A 16,733-nucleotide genomic window follows, 5' to 3' on the forward strand; every position below is an offset into this window, starting at 1 on the left:
CCATAACTAGTGGTTTCCTCATTACCAGATATACTACATCCATAACTAGTGGTTTCCTCATTACCAGATATACTACATCCATAACTAGTGGTTTCCTCATTACCAGATATACTACATCCATAACTAGTGGTTTCCTCATTAGCAGATATACTACATCCATAACTAGTGGTTTCCTCATTACCAGATATACTACATCCATAACTAGTGGTTTCCTCATTACCAGATATACTACATCCATAACTAGTGGTTTCCTCATTACCAGATATACTACATCCATAACTAGTGGTTTCCTCATTACCAGATATACTACATCCATAACTAGTGGTTTCCTCATTACCAGATATACTACATCCATAACTAGTGGTTTCCTCATTACCAGATATACTACATCCATAACTAGTGGTTTCCTCATTACCAGATATACTACATCCATAACTATCGGTTTCCTCATTACCAGATATACTACATCCATAACTAGTGGTTTCCTCATTACCAGATATACTACATCCATAACTAGTGGTTTCCTCATTACCAGATATACTACGTCCATAACTAGTGGTTTCCTCATTACCAGATATACTACATCCATAACTAGTGGTTTCCTCATCATCAGATATACTACATCCATAACTAGTGGTTTCCTCATCATCAGATATACTACATCCATAACTAGTGGTTTCCTCATTACCAGATATACTACATCCATAACTAGTGGTTTCCTCATTAGCAGGGAGGAGTTTCTGCAACCAAATTGTGTGTGCATCGCCCTCGTGCCGCCATTTTAGAAAACACAGAAAGGGACCAAAATTGGAGACCAAAAGTCGTTTGGCAAACTGCTTAGGATTTCAACAACTTATTTCTAGCCTACAATCATCGATGTTACTACTAATGTGAAAACAAGACAAAATATGACTATTCTTGCTAATTTTAAGACAATTGTCAAATAATTGTAACATTCATTACAGACTTAAATGTTGACAACATCATGGCTATGCTGTTGGCATCACCTTTTACAGTGAATTTCCGCTGTTGTGGGCCTTTAACCATCTGTCTGACTTTGTTGTTCACACAGGAGAGAGACGGGACTATCCTGGGTCCTCTGGAGAACCTCAAAAACCTCATGATGCTGACGAGGCAGAGAAGGGTCTCTCCAGATCAGAACACCTCAAGAAACACCTGCAGAGATCCACAGGGAAGAGAACTCACTGCTGCTCTGACTGTGGGAAGAGATTCACCTCCTCAGCAGGCATTAAAATTCATCAGAGAATACACGCAGGAGAGAAATCTTATAGCTGTAGTCAATGTGGGAAGAGTTTTACTCAGTCAACCAGCCTGATATCACACCAGATAACACACACAGGAGAGAAATCTTATAGCTGTGATCAATGTGGGAAGAGTTTTACTGAATCTAGCAATCTGACTCTACACCAGAGAACACACACAGGAGAGATACCTTATAGCTGTGGTCAATGTGGGAAGTGTTTTGGTCAATCTAGCGATCTGACAGTGCACCAGAGAATACACACAGGAGAGAAACCTTATAGCTGTGATCAATGTGGGAAGAGTTTTATTACATCAAACATTCTGACTAGACACAGGAGAACACACACAGGAGAGAAACCTTATAGCTGTGACCAATGTGGGAAAAGTTTTACTGAATCTAGCAATCTGACTCGACACCAGAGAACACACACAGGAGAGAAATCTTATAGCTGTGGTCAATGTGGGAAGTGTTTTGGTCAATCTAGCGATCTGACAGTGCACCAGAGAACACACACAGGAGAGAAACCTTATAGCTGTGGTCAATGTGGGAAAAGTTTTGGTCAATCTGGCCATCTGACAGTGCACCAGAGAAGACACACAGGAGAGAAATCTTATAGCTGTGACCAGAGATACTCTGATAAAAGATCTCTGATCAAATATCAGAAAATACATACATGAAGGAGTTGTTTCGTGATATCAATGAAATAATGTCACAATGTAGAATGTTTAAACATTGTAGTAGGAGTATTTTAATAATGTCACAATGTAGAAGCCTAAACGTTTGCCATTTATCAATTGATTTCAGCATGATATGGTTATTAGCCTCAGGGGGACAATCCAGGCTCTGAAATGGTAGAGTTACTATTTATGTGATTTAACAAAAAGTGACGCCAAAATGTAGCTGACTGTCTTCTGCAGGTTGACCTCTAACCAGTGAGGAAAAATATATCTCCCATTTCCATGTGTTTTTTTAGTTGTGTTAGATTCAACATCACGTACAACCTGATTTCCCCCTAATCGATATCAGTGATTTATTGCTACTTGTCAAAACAACAGTGTTTCTGGTGCTTGTGCAGTTTATAAGGTGCTTGTTTAAAAAAATACAAGTAATATGATTATTGTGGCAGATGTTTGTGTACATAGCACATTTTATGTTTAGGTTTTTAATTTATCCCAAACTGTTTCTGCATATTGGTTATTGATTTGGACACTTAAAACTGTGTTTTGACACTGGGGCTATTTCATATTTACATTTCATGTAACATTTAGTAATGATAATTATTTATGTAACCAACTGACAATTTTTATGTACAATTATATTGACATTGTTGCCCTGCTTTTAGAATATCAGGATTCATTCCCAGATGTGCCAACCCAAATGTACTAGAGCATGACATTGGGGACTGGGCCCCGATCCAACAACATGCCTATCAAGTTGGTTTCTGATTGTCTCAAGGGTGGGCAGTCAAAAAGTTTAGTGTTTTGTGTTTAGCCAGTGCGTTGCCATGGATCACAATTTATTTTTGACTGCACCTTTTTCCTGTATTGGAGATGAGTTTTGTTTGGGCGCGTTCCGGAAGCTAGTGAGTTTTAGGAAGACGAAAGTTCTTGAAGCTAGTGAGTTTTAGGAAGACAAGAGTTCTAGAAGCTAGTGGGGAAAAAATACGTCTAGCTCGTTAGCACGTCTAGCTCGTCAGCACGTCTAGCTCGTCAGCACGTCTAGCTCGTTAGCACGTCTAGCCCGTTAACACGTAGGACGCACTGATTGGTGTCACCTCGTTAGTCAGTATGTGTTACACCTGTGCTGGCTTGTCCATCTCGTCATGGTTGAATATTGCATCCAATTGTTAATATTTTAAATCAATGGATTTTCCTTAGGATGCTCATTAGTCTTTCTGTTGTTGATCTTCAGTTTTTATCCTCTTATGTTTGTTCTGTAGTAAATATTTCTGTTTATTTTCATAGTTTTTTATTCGTTTTTTCCTGTGAAGTCATTGTGTTGCATCCATGTCTGAAATGTGCTGTATAAATAAAGCTTGATTTGATTTGAACATATTGCAAAACAAATGAACCTCATGACTGACAGTCAACAGACTTAATTTGTATTTGTATTTTATTTAACCTTTATTTAACTAGGCAAGTCAGTTAAGAACAAATTCTTATTTACAATGACAGCCTACCAGGGAACAGTGGGTTAACTGCCTTGTTCAGGGGCAGGACAACATATTTTTACCTTGTCAGCTCTAACCACTAGGCTACCTGCCGCCCTCTTGCATAACCAATGAACACATATTTTAGTCCATCTTAGTATGAAAAACAGTATCAATTCAGTGTATCTTCCACTATGTCAAAACAGTATCACTTTTCAACCAACCCAGTGCATTTGTTGAAACTGAAACATTTTAAAATCAACAATACATCAAAATAAGACGTTTCATTCAGACCCTGCAGGGCTTAGATTAAGCCAGGACTTGATAAACTAGGACAATTAAGTAGCTTTCCTGAACTTGGCTTAAATTTGGCTTAGTTAGTCGGAGACTGGAGTCCTGGAGTCAGGTAAGTAAGCCTAAATGAGAACACCTGGGTTAATCCGGATTAGGTTCAGTATGAACACCTGGGTTAATCCTAATTAGGTTCAGTATGAACACCTGGGTTAATGCTGATAAGGTTCAGTATGAACACCTGGGTTAATCCTGATTAGGTTCAGTATGAACACCTGGGTTAATCCTGATTAGGTTCAGTATGAACACCTGGGTTAATCCGGATTAGGTTCAGTATGAACACCTGGGTTAATCCTGATTAGGTTCAGTATGAACACATGCTGTTGGTCTAGTGGTGCTCATTAAAACCCGGAATAGAAAACACCAATACTGGTGTGAATCTTGAGACGAAACAATGGCAGAGGCAAAAATAATTTGTTCCAAAAAACTTTTGTGTGCATGAAAAAAATGCTCCAAAACAAATGTTGTCAAACCATCCAGTTATTCAAGGTAAAAACCACACTGCTGCTACTGAGCAGTAGAACAAGAGGGTTGGGCTGCAATTTGCTGTGAATTCAATGGAAATGTAACCACAAGAAGAGTACAACAACTAGAGGTGAGATATCTGCATTATTATCAGGATTACAAGAAGAAACAACAACTAGAGGTGAGATATCTGCATTATTATCAGGATTACAAGAAGAAACAACAACTAGAGGTGAGATATCTGCATTATTATCAGGATTACAAGAAGAAACAACAACTAGAGGTTGAGATATCTGCATTATTATCAGGATTACAAGAAGAAACGACAACTAGAGGTGAGATATCTGCATTATTATCAGATTACAAGAGAAACAACAACTAGAGGTGAGATATCTGCATTATTATCAGGATTACAAGAAGAAACAACAACTAGAGGTGAGATATCTGCATTATTATCAGGATTACAAGAAGAAACAACAACTACAGGTGAGATATCTGCATTATTATCAGGAATTACAAGAAGAAACAACAACTAGAGGTGAGATATCTGCATTATTATCAGGATTACAAGAAGAAACAACAACTAGAGGTGAGATATCTGCATTATTATCAGGATTACAAGAAGGAAACAACAACTTACAGAGGTGAGATATCTGCATTATTATCAGGATTACAAGAAGAAACAACAACTAGAGGTGAGATATCTGCATTATTATCAGGATTACAAGAATGAAACAACAACTAGAGGTGAGATATCTGCTTATTATCAGGATTACAAGAAGAAACAACAACTAGAGGTGAGATATCTGCATTATTATCAGGATTACAAGAAGAAACAAACAACTAGAGGTGAGATATCTGCATTATTATCAGGATTACAAGAGAAACAACAACTAGAGGTGAGATATCTGCATTATTATCAGGATTACAAGAAAGAAACAACAACTCGAGGTGAGATATCTGCATTATTATCAGGATTACAGGAAGAAACAACAACTAGAGGTGAGATATCTGCATATTATCAGGATTACAAGAAGAAACAACAACTAGAGGTGAGATATCTGCATTATTATCAGGATTACAAGAAGAAACAACAACTAGAGGTGAGATATCTGCATTATTATCAGGATGACAAGAAGAAACAACAACTAGAGGTGAGATATCTGCATTATTATCAGGATGACAAGAAGAAACAACAACTAGAGGTGAGATATCTGCATTATTATCAGGATGACAAGAAGAAACAACAACTAGAGGTGAGATATCTGCATTATTATCAGGATTACAAGAAGAAACAACAACTAGAGGTGAGATATCTGCATTATTATCAGGATTACAAGAAGAAACAACAACTAGAGGTGAGATCTGCATTATTATCAGGATTACAGGAAGAAACAACAACTAGAGGTGAGATATCTGCATTATTATCAGGATTACAAGAAGAAACAACAACTAGAGGTGAGATATCTGCATTATTATCAGGATTACAAGAAGAAACAACAACTAGAGGTGAGATATCTGCATTATTATCAGGATTACAAGAAGAAACAACAACAAGAGGTGAGATATCTGCATTATTATCAGGATTACAAGAAGAAACAACAACTAGAGGTGAGATCTGCATTATTATCAGGATTACAGGAAGAAACAACAACTAGAGGTGAGATATCTGCATTATTATCAGGATTACAAGAAGAAAAAACACTAGAGGTGAGATATCTGCATTATTATCAGGATTACAAGAAGAAAAAAACAACTAGAGGTGAGATATCTGCATTATTATCAGGATTACAAGAAGAAACAACAACTAGAGGTGAGATATCTGCATTATTATCAGGATTACAGGAAGAAACAACAACTAGAGGTGAGATATCTGCATTATTATCAGGATTACAAGAAGAAACAACAACTAGAGGTGAGATATCTGCATTATTATCAGGATTACAAGAAGAAACAACAACTACAGGTGAGATATCTGCATTATTATCAGGATTACAAGAAGAAACAACAACTACAGGTGAGATATCTGCATTATTATCAGGATTACAAGAAGAAAAAACAACTAGAGGTGAGATATCTGCATTATTATCAGGATTACAAGAAGAAACAACAACTAGAGGTGAGATATCTGCATTATTATCAGGATTACAAGAAGAAACAACAACTACAGGTGAGATATCTGCATTATTATCAGGATTACAAGAAGAAACAACAACTAGAGGTGAGATATCTGCATTATTATCAGGATTACAAGAAGAAACAACAACTACAGGTGAGATATCTGCATTATTATCAGGATTACAAGAAGAAACAACAACTAGAGGTGAGATATCTGCATTATCATCAGGATTACAGGAAGAGTACAACAACTAGAGGTGAGATATCTGCATTATTATCAGGATTACAGGAAGAAACAACAACTAGAGGTGAGATATCTGCATTATTATCAGGATTACAAAGAAGAAACAACAACTAGAGGTGAGATATCTGCATTATTATCAGGATTACAAGAAGAAACAACAACTAGAGGTGAGATATCTGCATTATTATCAGGATTACAAGAAGAAACAACAACTAGAGGTGAGATATCTGCATTATTATCAGGATTACAAGAAGAAACAACAACAAGAGGTGAGATATCTGCATTATTATCAGGATTACAAGAAGAAACAACAACTAGAGGTGAGATCTGCATTATTATCAGGATTACAGGAAGAAACAACAACTAGAGGTGAGATATCTGCATTATTATCAGGATTACAAGAAGAAAAAACAACTAGAGGTGAGATATCTGCATTATTATCAGGATTACAAGAAGAAAACAACAACTAGAGGTGAGATATCTGCATTATTATCAGGATTACAAGAAGAAACAACAACTAGAGGTGAGATATCTGCATTATTATCAGGATTACAGGAAGAAGAAACAACAACTAGAGGTGAGATATCTGCATTATTATCAGGATTACAAGAAGAAACAACAACTAGAGGTGAGATATCTGCATTATTATCAGGATTACAAGAAGAAACAACAACTACAGGTGAGATATCTGCATTATTATCAGGATTACAAGAAGAAACAACAACTAGAGGTGAGATATCTGCATTATTATCAGGATTACAAGAAGAAAAAACAACTAGAGGTGAGATATCTGCATTATTATCAGGATTACAAGAAGAAACAACAACTAGAGGTGAGATATCTGCATTATTATCAGGATTACAAGAAGAAACAACAACTACAGGTGAGATATCTGCATTATTATCAGGATTACAAGAAGAAACAACAACTAGAGGTGAGATATCTGCATTATTATCAGGATTACAAGAAGAAACAACAACTACAGGTGAGATATCTGCATTATTATCAGGATTACAAGAAGAAACAACAACTAGAGGTGAGATATCTGCATTATCATCAGGATTACAGGAAGAGTACAACAACTAGAGGTGAGATATCTGCATTATTATCAGGATTACAGGAAGAAACAACAACTAGAGGTGAGATATCTGCATTATTATCAGGATTACAAGAAGAAACAACAACTAGAGGTGAGATATCTGCATTATTATCAGGATTACAGGAAGAAACAACAACTAGAGGTGAGATATCTGCATTATTATCAGGATTACAAGAAGAAACAACAACTAGAGGTGAGATCTGCATTATTATCAGGATTACAGGAAGAAACAACAACTAGAGGTGACATATCTGCATTATTATCAGGATAACAAGAAGAAACAACAACTAGAGGTGAGATATCTGCATTATTATCAGGATTACAAGAAGAAACAACAACTAGAGGTGAGATATCTGCATTATTATCAGGATTACAAGAGGTGAGATATCTGCATTATTATCAGGATTACAAGAAGAAACAACAACTAGAGGTGAGATATCTGCATTATTATCAGGATTACAAGAAGAAACAACAACTAGAGGTGAGATATCTGCATTATTATCAGGATTACAAGAAGAAACAACAACTAGAGGTGAGATATCTGCATTATATTCAGGATTACAGGAAGAAAAACAAAAACTAGAGGTTGAAGATATCTGCCATTATTATCAGGATTACAAGAAGGAAAACACAACTAGAGGTGAGATATCTGCATTTATTATCAGGATTACAAGAAGAAACAACAACTAGAGGTGAGATATCTGCAGTGTATTATCAGGATTACAAGAAGGATAACAACAACTAGAGGTGAGATATCTGCATTATTATCCAGGATTACAGGAGAAGAAACACAACTAGAGGTGAGATTCTCTGCATTATTATCAGGTTACAAGGAAGAAAACAACAACTAGAGTGAGATATCTGCATTATTATCAGGATTACAAGAAGAAACAACAACTAATACAGGTGAGATCTTGCATTATGATCAGGATGACAAGAAGAAACAACACTATCAGGTGAGATATCTGCATTATTTATCAGGATACAAGAAGAAAACCAACTAGAGGTGAGAATTCTGCCTTTATTATCAGGATTACAAGAAGAGAAGAACACACAACTACGAAGGTGAGATATCTGCATTATTATCAGGATTACAAGAAGAACAACAACTAGAGGTGAGATATCTGCATTATTATCAGGATTACAAGAAGAAACAACAACTAGAGGTGAGATATCTGCATTATTATCAGGATTACAAGAAGAAACAACAACTAGAGGTGAGATATCTGCATTATTATCAGGATTACAAGAAGAAACAACAACTAGAGGTGAGATATCTGCATTATTATCAGGATTACAGGAAGAAACAACAACTAGAGGTGAGATATCTGCATTATTATCAGGATTACAAGAAGAAACAACAACTAGAGGTGAGATATCTGCATTATTATCAGGATTACAAGAAGAAACAACAACTAGAGGTGAGATATCTGCATTATTATCAGGATTACAAGAAGAAACAACAACTAGAGGTGAGATATCTGCATTATTATCAGGATTACAAGAAGAAACAACAACTAGAGGTGAGATATCTGCATTATTATCAGGATTACAAGAAAGAAACAACAACTAGAGGTGAGATATCTGCATTATTATCAGGATTACAAGAAGAAACAACAACTAGAGGTGAGATATCTGCATTATTATCAGGATTACAAGAAGAAACAACAACTAGAGGTGAGATATCTGCATTATTATCAGGATTACAAGAAGAAACAACAACTACAGGTGAGATATCTGCATTATTATCAGGATTACAGGAAGAAACAACAACTAGAGGTGAGATATCTGCATTATTATCAGGATTACAAGAAGAAACAACAACTAGAGGTGAGATATCTGCATTATTATCAGGATACAAGAAGAAACAACAACTAGAGGTGAGATATCTGCATTATTATCAGGATTACAAGAAGAAACAACAACTAGAGGTGAGATATCTGCCATTATTATCAGGATTACAAGAAGAAAACAACAACTAGAGGTGAGATATCTGCATTATTATCAGGATTACAAGAAGAAACAACAACTAGAGGTGAGATATCTGCATTATTATCAGGATTACAAGAAGAAACAACAACTAGAGGTGAGATATCGGCATTATTATCAGGATTACAGGAAGAAACAACAACTAGAGGTGAGATATCTGCATATTATCAGGATTACAAGAAGAAACAACAACTAGAGGTGAGATATCTGCATTATTATCAGGATTACAAGAAGAAACAACAACTAGCGGTGAGATATCTGCATTATTATCAGGATTACAAGAAGAAACAACAACTAGAGGTGAGATATCTGCATTATTATCAGGATTTACAAGAATAGAAACAACAACTACAGGTGAGATATCTGCATTATTATCAGGATTACAAGAAGAAACAACAACTAGAGGTGAGATATCTGCATTATCAGGATTACAAGAAGAAACAACTTCAGGTGAGATATCTGCATTATTATCAGGATTACAAGAAGAAACAACAACTAGAGGTGAGATATCTGCATTATTATCAGGATTACAAGAAGAAACAACTTCAGGTGAGATATCTGCATTATTATCAGGATTACAAGAAGAAACAACAACTAGAGGTGAGATATCTGCATTATTATCAGGATTACAGGAAGAAACAACAACTAGAGGTGAGATATCTGCATTATTATCAGGATTACAAGAAGAAACAACAACTAGAGGTGAGATATCTGCATTATTATCAGGATTACAAGAATCAACAACTAGAGGTGAGATATCTGCATTATTATCAGGATTACAAGAAGAAACAACAACTAGAGGTGAGATATCTGCATTATTATCAGGATTACAAGAAGAAACAACAACTAGAGTTGAGATATCTGCATTATTATCAGGATTACAAGAAGAAACAACAACTAGTGGTGAGATATCTGCATTATTATCAGGATTACAAGAAGAAACAACAACTAGAGGTGAGATATCTGCATTATTATCAGGATTACAAGAAGAAACAACAACTAGAGGTGAGATATCTGCATTATTATCAGGATTACAAGAAGAAACAACAACTAGAGGTGAGATATCTGCATTATTATCAGGATTACAAGAAGAAACAAACACTAGAGGTGAGATATCTGCATTATTATCAGGATTACAAGAAGAAACAACAACTAGAGGTGAGATATCTGCATTATTATCAGGATTACAAGAAGAAACAACAACTAGAGGTGAGATATCTGCATATTATCAGGATTACAGAAGAAACAACAACTAGAGGTGAGATATCTGCATTATTATCAGGATTACAAGAAGAACAACAACTAGAGGTGAGATATCTGCATTATTATCAGGATTACAAGAAGAAACAACAACTAGAGGTGAGATATCTGCATTATTATCAGGATTACAAGAAGAAACAACAACTACAGGTGAGATATCTGCATTATTATCAGGATTACAGGAAGAAACAACAACTAGAGGTGAGGTATCTGCATTATTATCAGGATTACAAGAAGAAACAACAACTAGAGGTGAGATATCTGCATTATTATCAGGATTACAAGAAGAAACAACAACTAGAGGTGAGATATCTGCATTATTATCAGGATTACAAGAAGAAACAACTTCAGGTGAGATATCTGCATTATTATCAGGATTACAAGAAGAAACAACAACTAGAGGTGAGATATCTGCATTATTATCAGGATTACAAGAAGAAACAACAACTAGAGGTGAGATATCTGCATTATTATCAGGATTACAAGAAGAAACAACAACTAGAGGTGAGATATCTGCATTATTATCAGGATTACAGGAAGAAACAACAACTAGAGGTGAGCAGCCAATCACTCCTGGGAACTGCCCATATGCAGATATTCATATTGCCCTTTATAGATGTAAAGACTCCTCCTGCAGACTTTATAGTTGGCTTGACCAGCAGCATCAGGAAATTAGATGTAAAGACTCCTCCTGCAGACTTTATAGTTGGCTTGACCAGCAGCACCAGGAAACTAGATGTAAAGACTCCTCCTGCAGACTTTATATTTGGCTTGGCCAGCAGCATCAGGAAACTAGATATAAAGACTCCTCCTGCAGACTTTATAGTTGGCTTGACCAGCAGCATCAGGAAACTAGATGTAAAGACTCCTCCTGCAGACTTTATAGTTGGCTTGACCAGCAGCATCAGGAAACTAGATGTAAAGACTCCTCCTGCAGACTTTATAGTTGGCTTGACCAGCAGCACCAGGAAACTAGATGTAAAGACTCCTCCTGCAGACTTTATAGTTGGCTTGGCCAGCAGCATCAGGAAACTAGATGTAAAGACTCCTCCTGCAGACTTTGTGAACAATTAAAACACACAGTTGCTTCACTGGCACCACACAAATCACCAGTTTCACAATGAAAGATTCCAGATGCCAAAAACCTCAAGGATTTAACTCCTATCCAAAAGTACTGGTCTGGCTGGCCTCTGTAGTGCATGTTGGTCTTCATTTAGATATTATAAATAGTCCATGCTTCCTCACAAACAGTATGAAGCAGAAGTTAAACCTGCCTCTTTGAAAGATTAATTTAAGCTTCAATTTAGTCCTGGAGTAGCTCTTATCCACCCTCTTTCAATCAGCTTTGTTTAGTCCAGAACAGGCTAAATCGACCATTATCTTTTAGTCTGGGACTAAGCTTAAGCCTTTTATGTGAAACCGGCCCTGCGTGTTTTATATGACTAAATGTGTTTCTGTGTTGCATAGGTGCTCCATATCCATTACTTTGAATGTTTTATATAATATGACTAAATGTGTTTATTTCTGTGTTGCAGGGACAGTCAAGAAATGGAACAGCAAGGCCACAGAACATGACATAAGCAGAGCTGTGGGAGACCACCTCAAGCCCCTGGTAGAGCCGGGGGTGGTGTTTACCACTCCACCACGCCTTCAGCAGGCTGGAAAAGTGGGATTGATACAGTTTTTCATACTAAGGTGGACCAAGAGTTTGTTGATTGGTCAGTCATTGGGTTCATTTGTTTTACAATATGTTCAAATCAAATCAAGCTTTATTTATACAGCACATTTCAGACATGGATGCAACACAATGGCTTCACAGGAAAAAACAAATATTTACCACAACAAACAAGATTAACAACTGAAAGACTAGCATTCTAAGGAAATTCCATTGATTAAAATATTATCAATTGGATGCAACATCCAACCCAAAATATAAGCTTGTTTTACTACATTGTTTGTTGTTACGTTCCCCAGCAGTAAACCAGAAATGTCCCTTAAATAGAAGAGGGAACTAACAAAGAGTCACTGACAACAACCACAACTAAACAGGAGGGCCTCTGAAAGACACTATGGGGGTGTCCACTGAAAGTTGACTAGTAACAACAACTGGGACCTAAAAGACACCCACCATGAGACCCACTAAATCTGCCCATGAAGAGGAAAACAAAAGAAAAACACACACCAAACTTAAAGACAGGAAGCAAACCAAAAAGGTGGAGCAACTAAAGGTGTTGACTCTCCACATGTATCAAGACAACTGGAGCACTGGGCCAGACACTCTTAAATAGAACCTGGACCAGCTCAGGTGAAACACCTTCCCACTAACGAGATGGACAAGCCAGCACAGGTGTAACACATACTGACTAACGAGGTGACACCAATCAGTGCGTCCTACGTGCTAACGAGCTAGACGTGCTAACGAGCTAGACGTGCTGACGGGCTAGACGTGCTGACGAGCTAGACGGGCTAACGAGCTAGACGGGCTAACGAGCTAACGGGCTAACGGGCTAGACGTGCTAACGAGCTAGACGTGCTAACGGGCTAGACGTGCTAACGGGCTAGACGTGCTAACGGGCTAACGAGCTAGACGTGCTAACGAGCTAGACGTGCTAACGGGCTAGACGTGCTAACGGGCTAGACGTGCTAACGGGCTAGACGGGCTAACGGGCTAGACGTGCTAAAGTCCAACTTCAAAACATAAATAGAAAAACCAAAGCCTGTAACACCTTCCCCCTTAAGACAACAAATATATCCTACATTTCTTTTGGACACGTTTGCTCACCACCAACAGAAAACAACTTCAATTTCACATTATAATCAACTAAAATGATTCCCTTCTACAATATAAACATGGTGTCTACTGGCTGTCAACAATTAAAAACAAGAAAAAAAAATGTTTAAATAATATACAGTATCTTTTCTCCTTCATCTTTTATCTTCCTTAGCTTCTAGAACTCTCGTCCTCTTGGAGCCCAAACAAAACTCATCTCCAATAGGACACAGACATGTCTGATTTCAAGAGGAAACTCCTGCAATATCCATAGTAACTTTCCACCTCACAGCTTCTCTCTCTTTTCAGGGTTCACTAGATAGGCATGTTGTTGGATCGGGGCCCAGTCCCCAATGTCATGCTCTAGTACATTTGGGTTGGCACATCTGGGAATGAACTCTGATATTCTAAAAACAGGGCAACAATTTCAATATAATTGTACCAAAAAATTGTCAGTTGGTTGCATAAATAATTATGATTACTAAATGTTACATGAAATGAAAATATGAAATAGCCCCAATGTCAAAACACAGTTTTAACGTGTCCAAATCAATAACCAATACGCAAAAACAGTTTGGGATGAATTGAAAACCTAAACATAAAATGTGCTATATACACAAAACATCTGCCACAATAATCATATTACTTGTATTTTTTTTAAACAAGCACCTTGTTTTGACAAGTAGCAATAAATCACTGATATCGATTAGGGGGAAAATCAGGTTGTACGTGCTGTTGAAACTAACACAACTAAAAAAAACACATGGAAATGGGACATATATTTTACCTCACTGGTTAGAGGACAACCTGCAGAAGACAGTCAGCTACATTTTGGAGTGATACATTTCAATTTAGGGGTCACTAAACAAAGGAACACTTACTTGTCATAACTCATCGATATCATGTTGAAATCAATTGCGCGAGAGGAGGGAGATGAGGTTGCACGTCCTGTAAAATCTAACAGCTCCAAAACCACACGGAATCTGGGAATAATGTGTACATCACTGGTTAGAGGACAATTTGTAGAAAACAGCTAGCTACATTTTGATTAAAGTGAGTCACCAACGCTGTAAATGTAACACAGCTCTTTTTTTGTTAGTCACTTTTTGTTAAATCTCATAAATAGTGTGTGTTCTCTGGTGTCGAGTCAGATTGCTAGATGTAATAAAACTCTTCCCACATTGATCACAGCTATAAGGCTTCTCTCCTGTGTGTGTTCTCTGGTGTATTGTCAGATTTCTAGATCCTGTAAAACTCTTCCCACATTGATCACACCTATAAGGTTTCTCTCCTGTGTGTATTCTCTGGTGTTGAGTCAGAGAGCCAGATGTAGTAAAACTCTTCCCACATTGATTACAGCTATAAGATTTCTCTCCTGTGTGTATTCTCTGGTGCACTGTCAGAGAGCCAGACCTACTAAAACTCTTCCCACATTGATCACAGCTATAAGATTTCTCTCCTGTGTGTATTCTCTGGTGTCGAGTCAGTGTGCTAGGTGCAGCAAAACTCTTCCCACATTGACCACAGCTATAAGATTTCTCTCTTGTGTGTGTTCTCTGGTGTAAAGTCAGAGAGCCAGATATACTAAAACCCTTCCCACATTGATCACAGCTATAAGATTTCTCTCCTGTGTGTGTTCTCTGGTGCACTGTCAGATCTCCAGATTGACCAAAACGCTTCCCACACTGATCACAGATATAAGATTTCTCTCCTGTGTGTATTCTCTGGTGTCGAGTCAGTGTGCTAGGTGCAGCAAAACTCTTCCCACATTGATCACAGCTATAAGGTTTCTCTCCTGTGTGTGTTCTCTGGTGCACTGTCAGATCTCCAGATTGACCAAAACGCTTCCCACACTGATCACAGCTATAAGGTTTCTCTCCTGTGTGTGTTCTCTGGTGCACTGTCAGACCTCCAGATCGACCAAAACGCTTCCCACACTGATCACAGATATAAGATTTCTCTCCTGTGTGTGTTCTTTGGTGTAATGTCAGCTGGCCAGACTGAACAAAACTCTTCCCACATTGACCACAGCTATAAGGTTTTTCTCCTGTGTGTGTTCTGTGGTGTGATATCAGGCTGGTTGACTGAGTAAACCTCTTCCCACATTGACCACAGCTATAAGATTTCTCTCCTGTGTGTGTTCTCTGGTGTTGAGTTAGATGGCCAGATGTAGTACATCTCTTCCCACATTGAGTACAGCTATAAGGTTTCTCTCCTGTGTGAATTATCTGATGAATTTTAATGCCTGATGAGGTGAATCTCTTCCCACAGTCAGAGCAGCAGTGAGTTTTCTTCCCTGTGGATCTCTGCAGGTGTTTCTTGAGGTGTTCTGATCTGGAGAGACTCTTCTCTGCCTCGTCAGCATCATGAGGTTGTTGAGGCTCCCCAGAGGATCCAAGATAGTGAAGTATCTCTCCTGTGTGAACAACAAAGTCAGACAGATGATTTAAAGGCCCACAACAGCAGAAATCCACTGTAAAAGGTGATGCCAACAGCGTAGCCATGATGTTATACAACAATTGATATCTGTAATGAATGTTAACATGATTTAACAATTGTCTTAAAATGAGCAAGAACATTCATATTTTGTCTTGTTTTCACATTAGTAGTAACATCTAAGATTGTAGGCTAGAAATAAGTTATTCATGTTGTTGAAACTCTAAGCAGTGTGCCAGACGACTTTTGGTCTCCAATATTGGCCCCTTTCTGTTTTTCCTAAAATTGCAGCACGAGGGCGATGCGCATGCAATTTGATTGCAGAAACTCCTCCCTGCTAATGAGGAAACCGATAGTTATGGATGTAGTATATCTGCCTGGAGCAAAAATGGTGAGCAAAGATTTTAGTTTTTCACAATGTATTCTGAATGTGAATGGGGGAAACTCAGGGGAGTAACCTCCATTTCCAGGTTGCTTATGAGTGCATTTCACACTACTTTGGATTATAATTGTAAAGCTCGCTTGAATGTCCTGCTTAATATAATATTTGCTACAGTATTAAGAACCGAGTTAATGACAGTATCCATT

The 16,733-nt window shown here is 37.5% G+C and overlaps 1 protein-coding gene across 1 annotated transcript in view; it reads right to left on the reverse strand.

Annotated features, from left to right (window-relative positions):
* The window catches only part of LOC115186528 (zinc finger protein 271-like), a gene marked incomplete at both ends in the record, with an annotated part of 38,166 nt that extends 22,340 nt beyond the window's left edge, over window positions 1-15,826 (reverse strand). Inside the window, one exon of the mRNA XM_029746144.1 lies at window positions 14,841-15,826. Within this exon, the coding sequence (XP_029602004.1) occupies window positions 14,841-15,826 (986 nt within the window). The remainder of the gene's footprint in view (window positions 1-14,840) is intronic.
* Between the last annotated feature and the right edge of the window lie 907 nt (window positions 15,827-16,733).

The sequence above is a fragment of the Salmo trutta genome, unplaced genomic scaffold (genome assembly GCF_901001165.1).
Source record: "Salmo trutta unplaced genomic scaffold, fSalTru1.1, whole genome shotgun sequence".
In the NCBI taxonomy this organism is placed as follows: Eukaryota; Metazoa; Chordata; class Actinopteri; order Salmoniformes; family Salmonidae; genus Salmo; species Salmo trutta.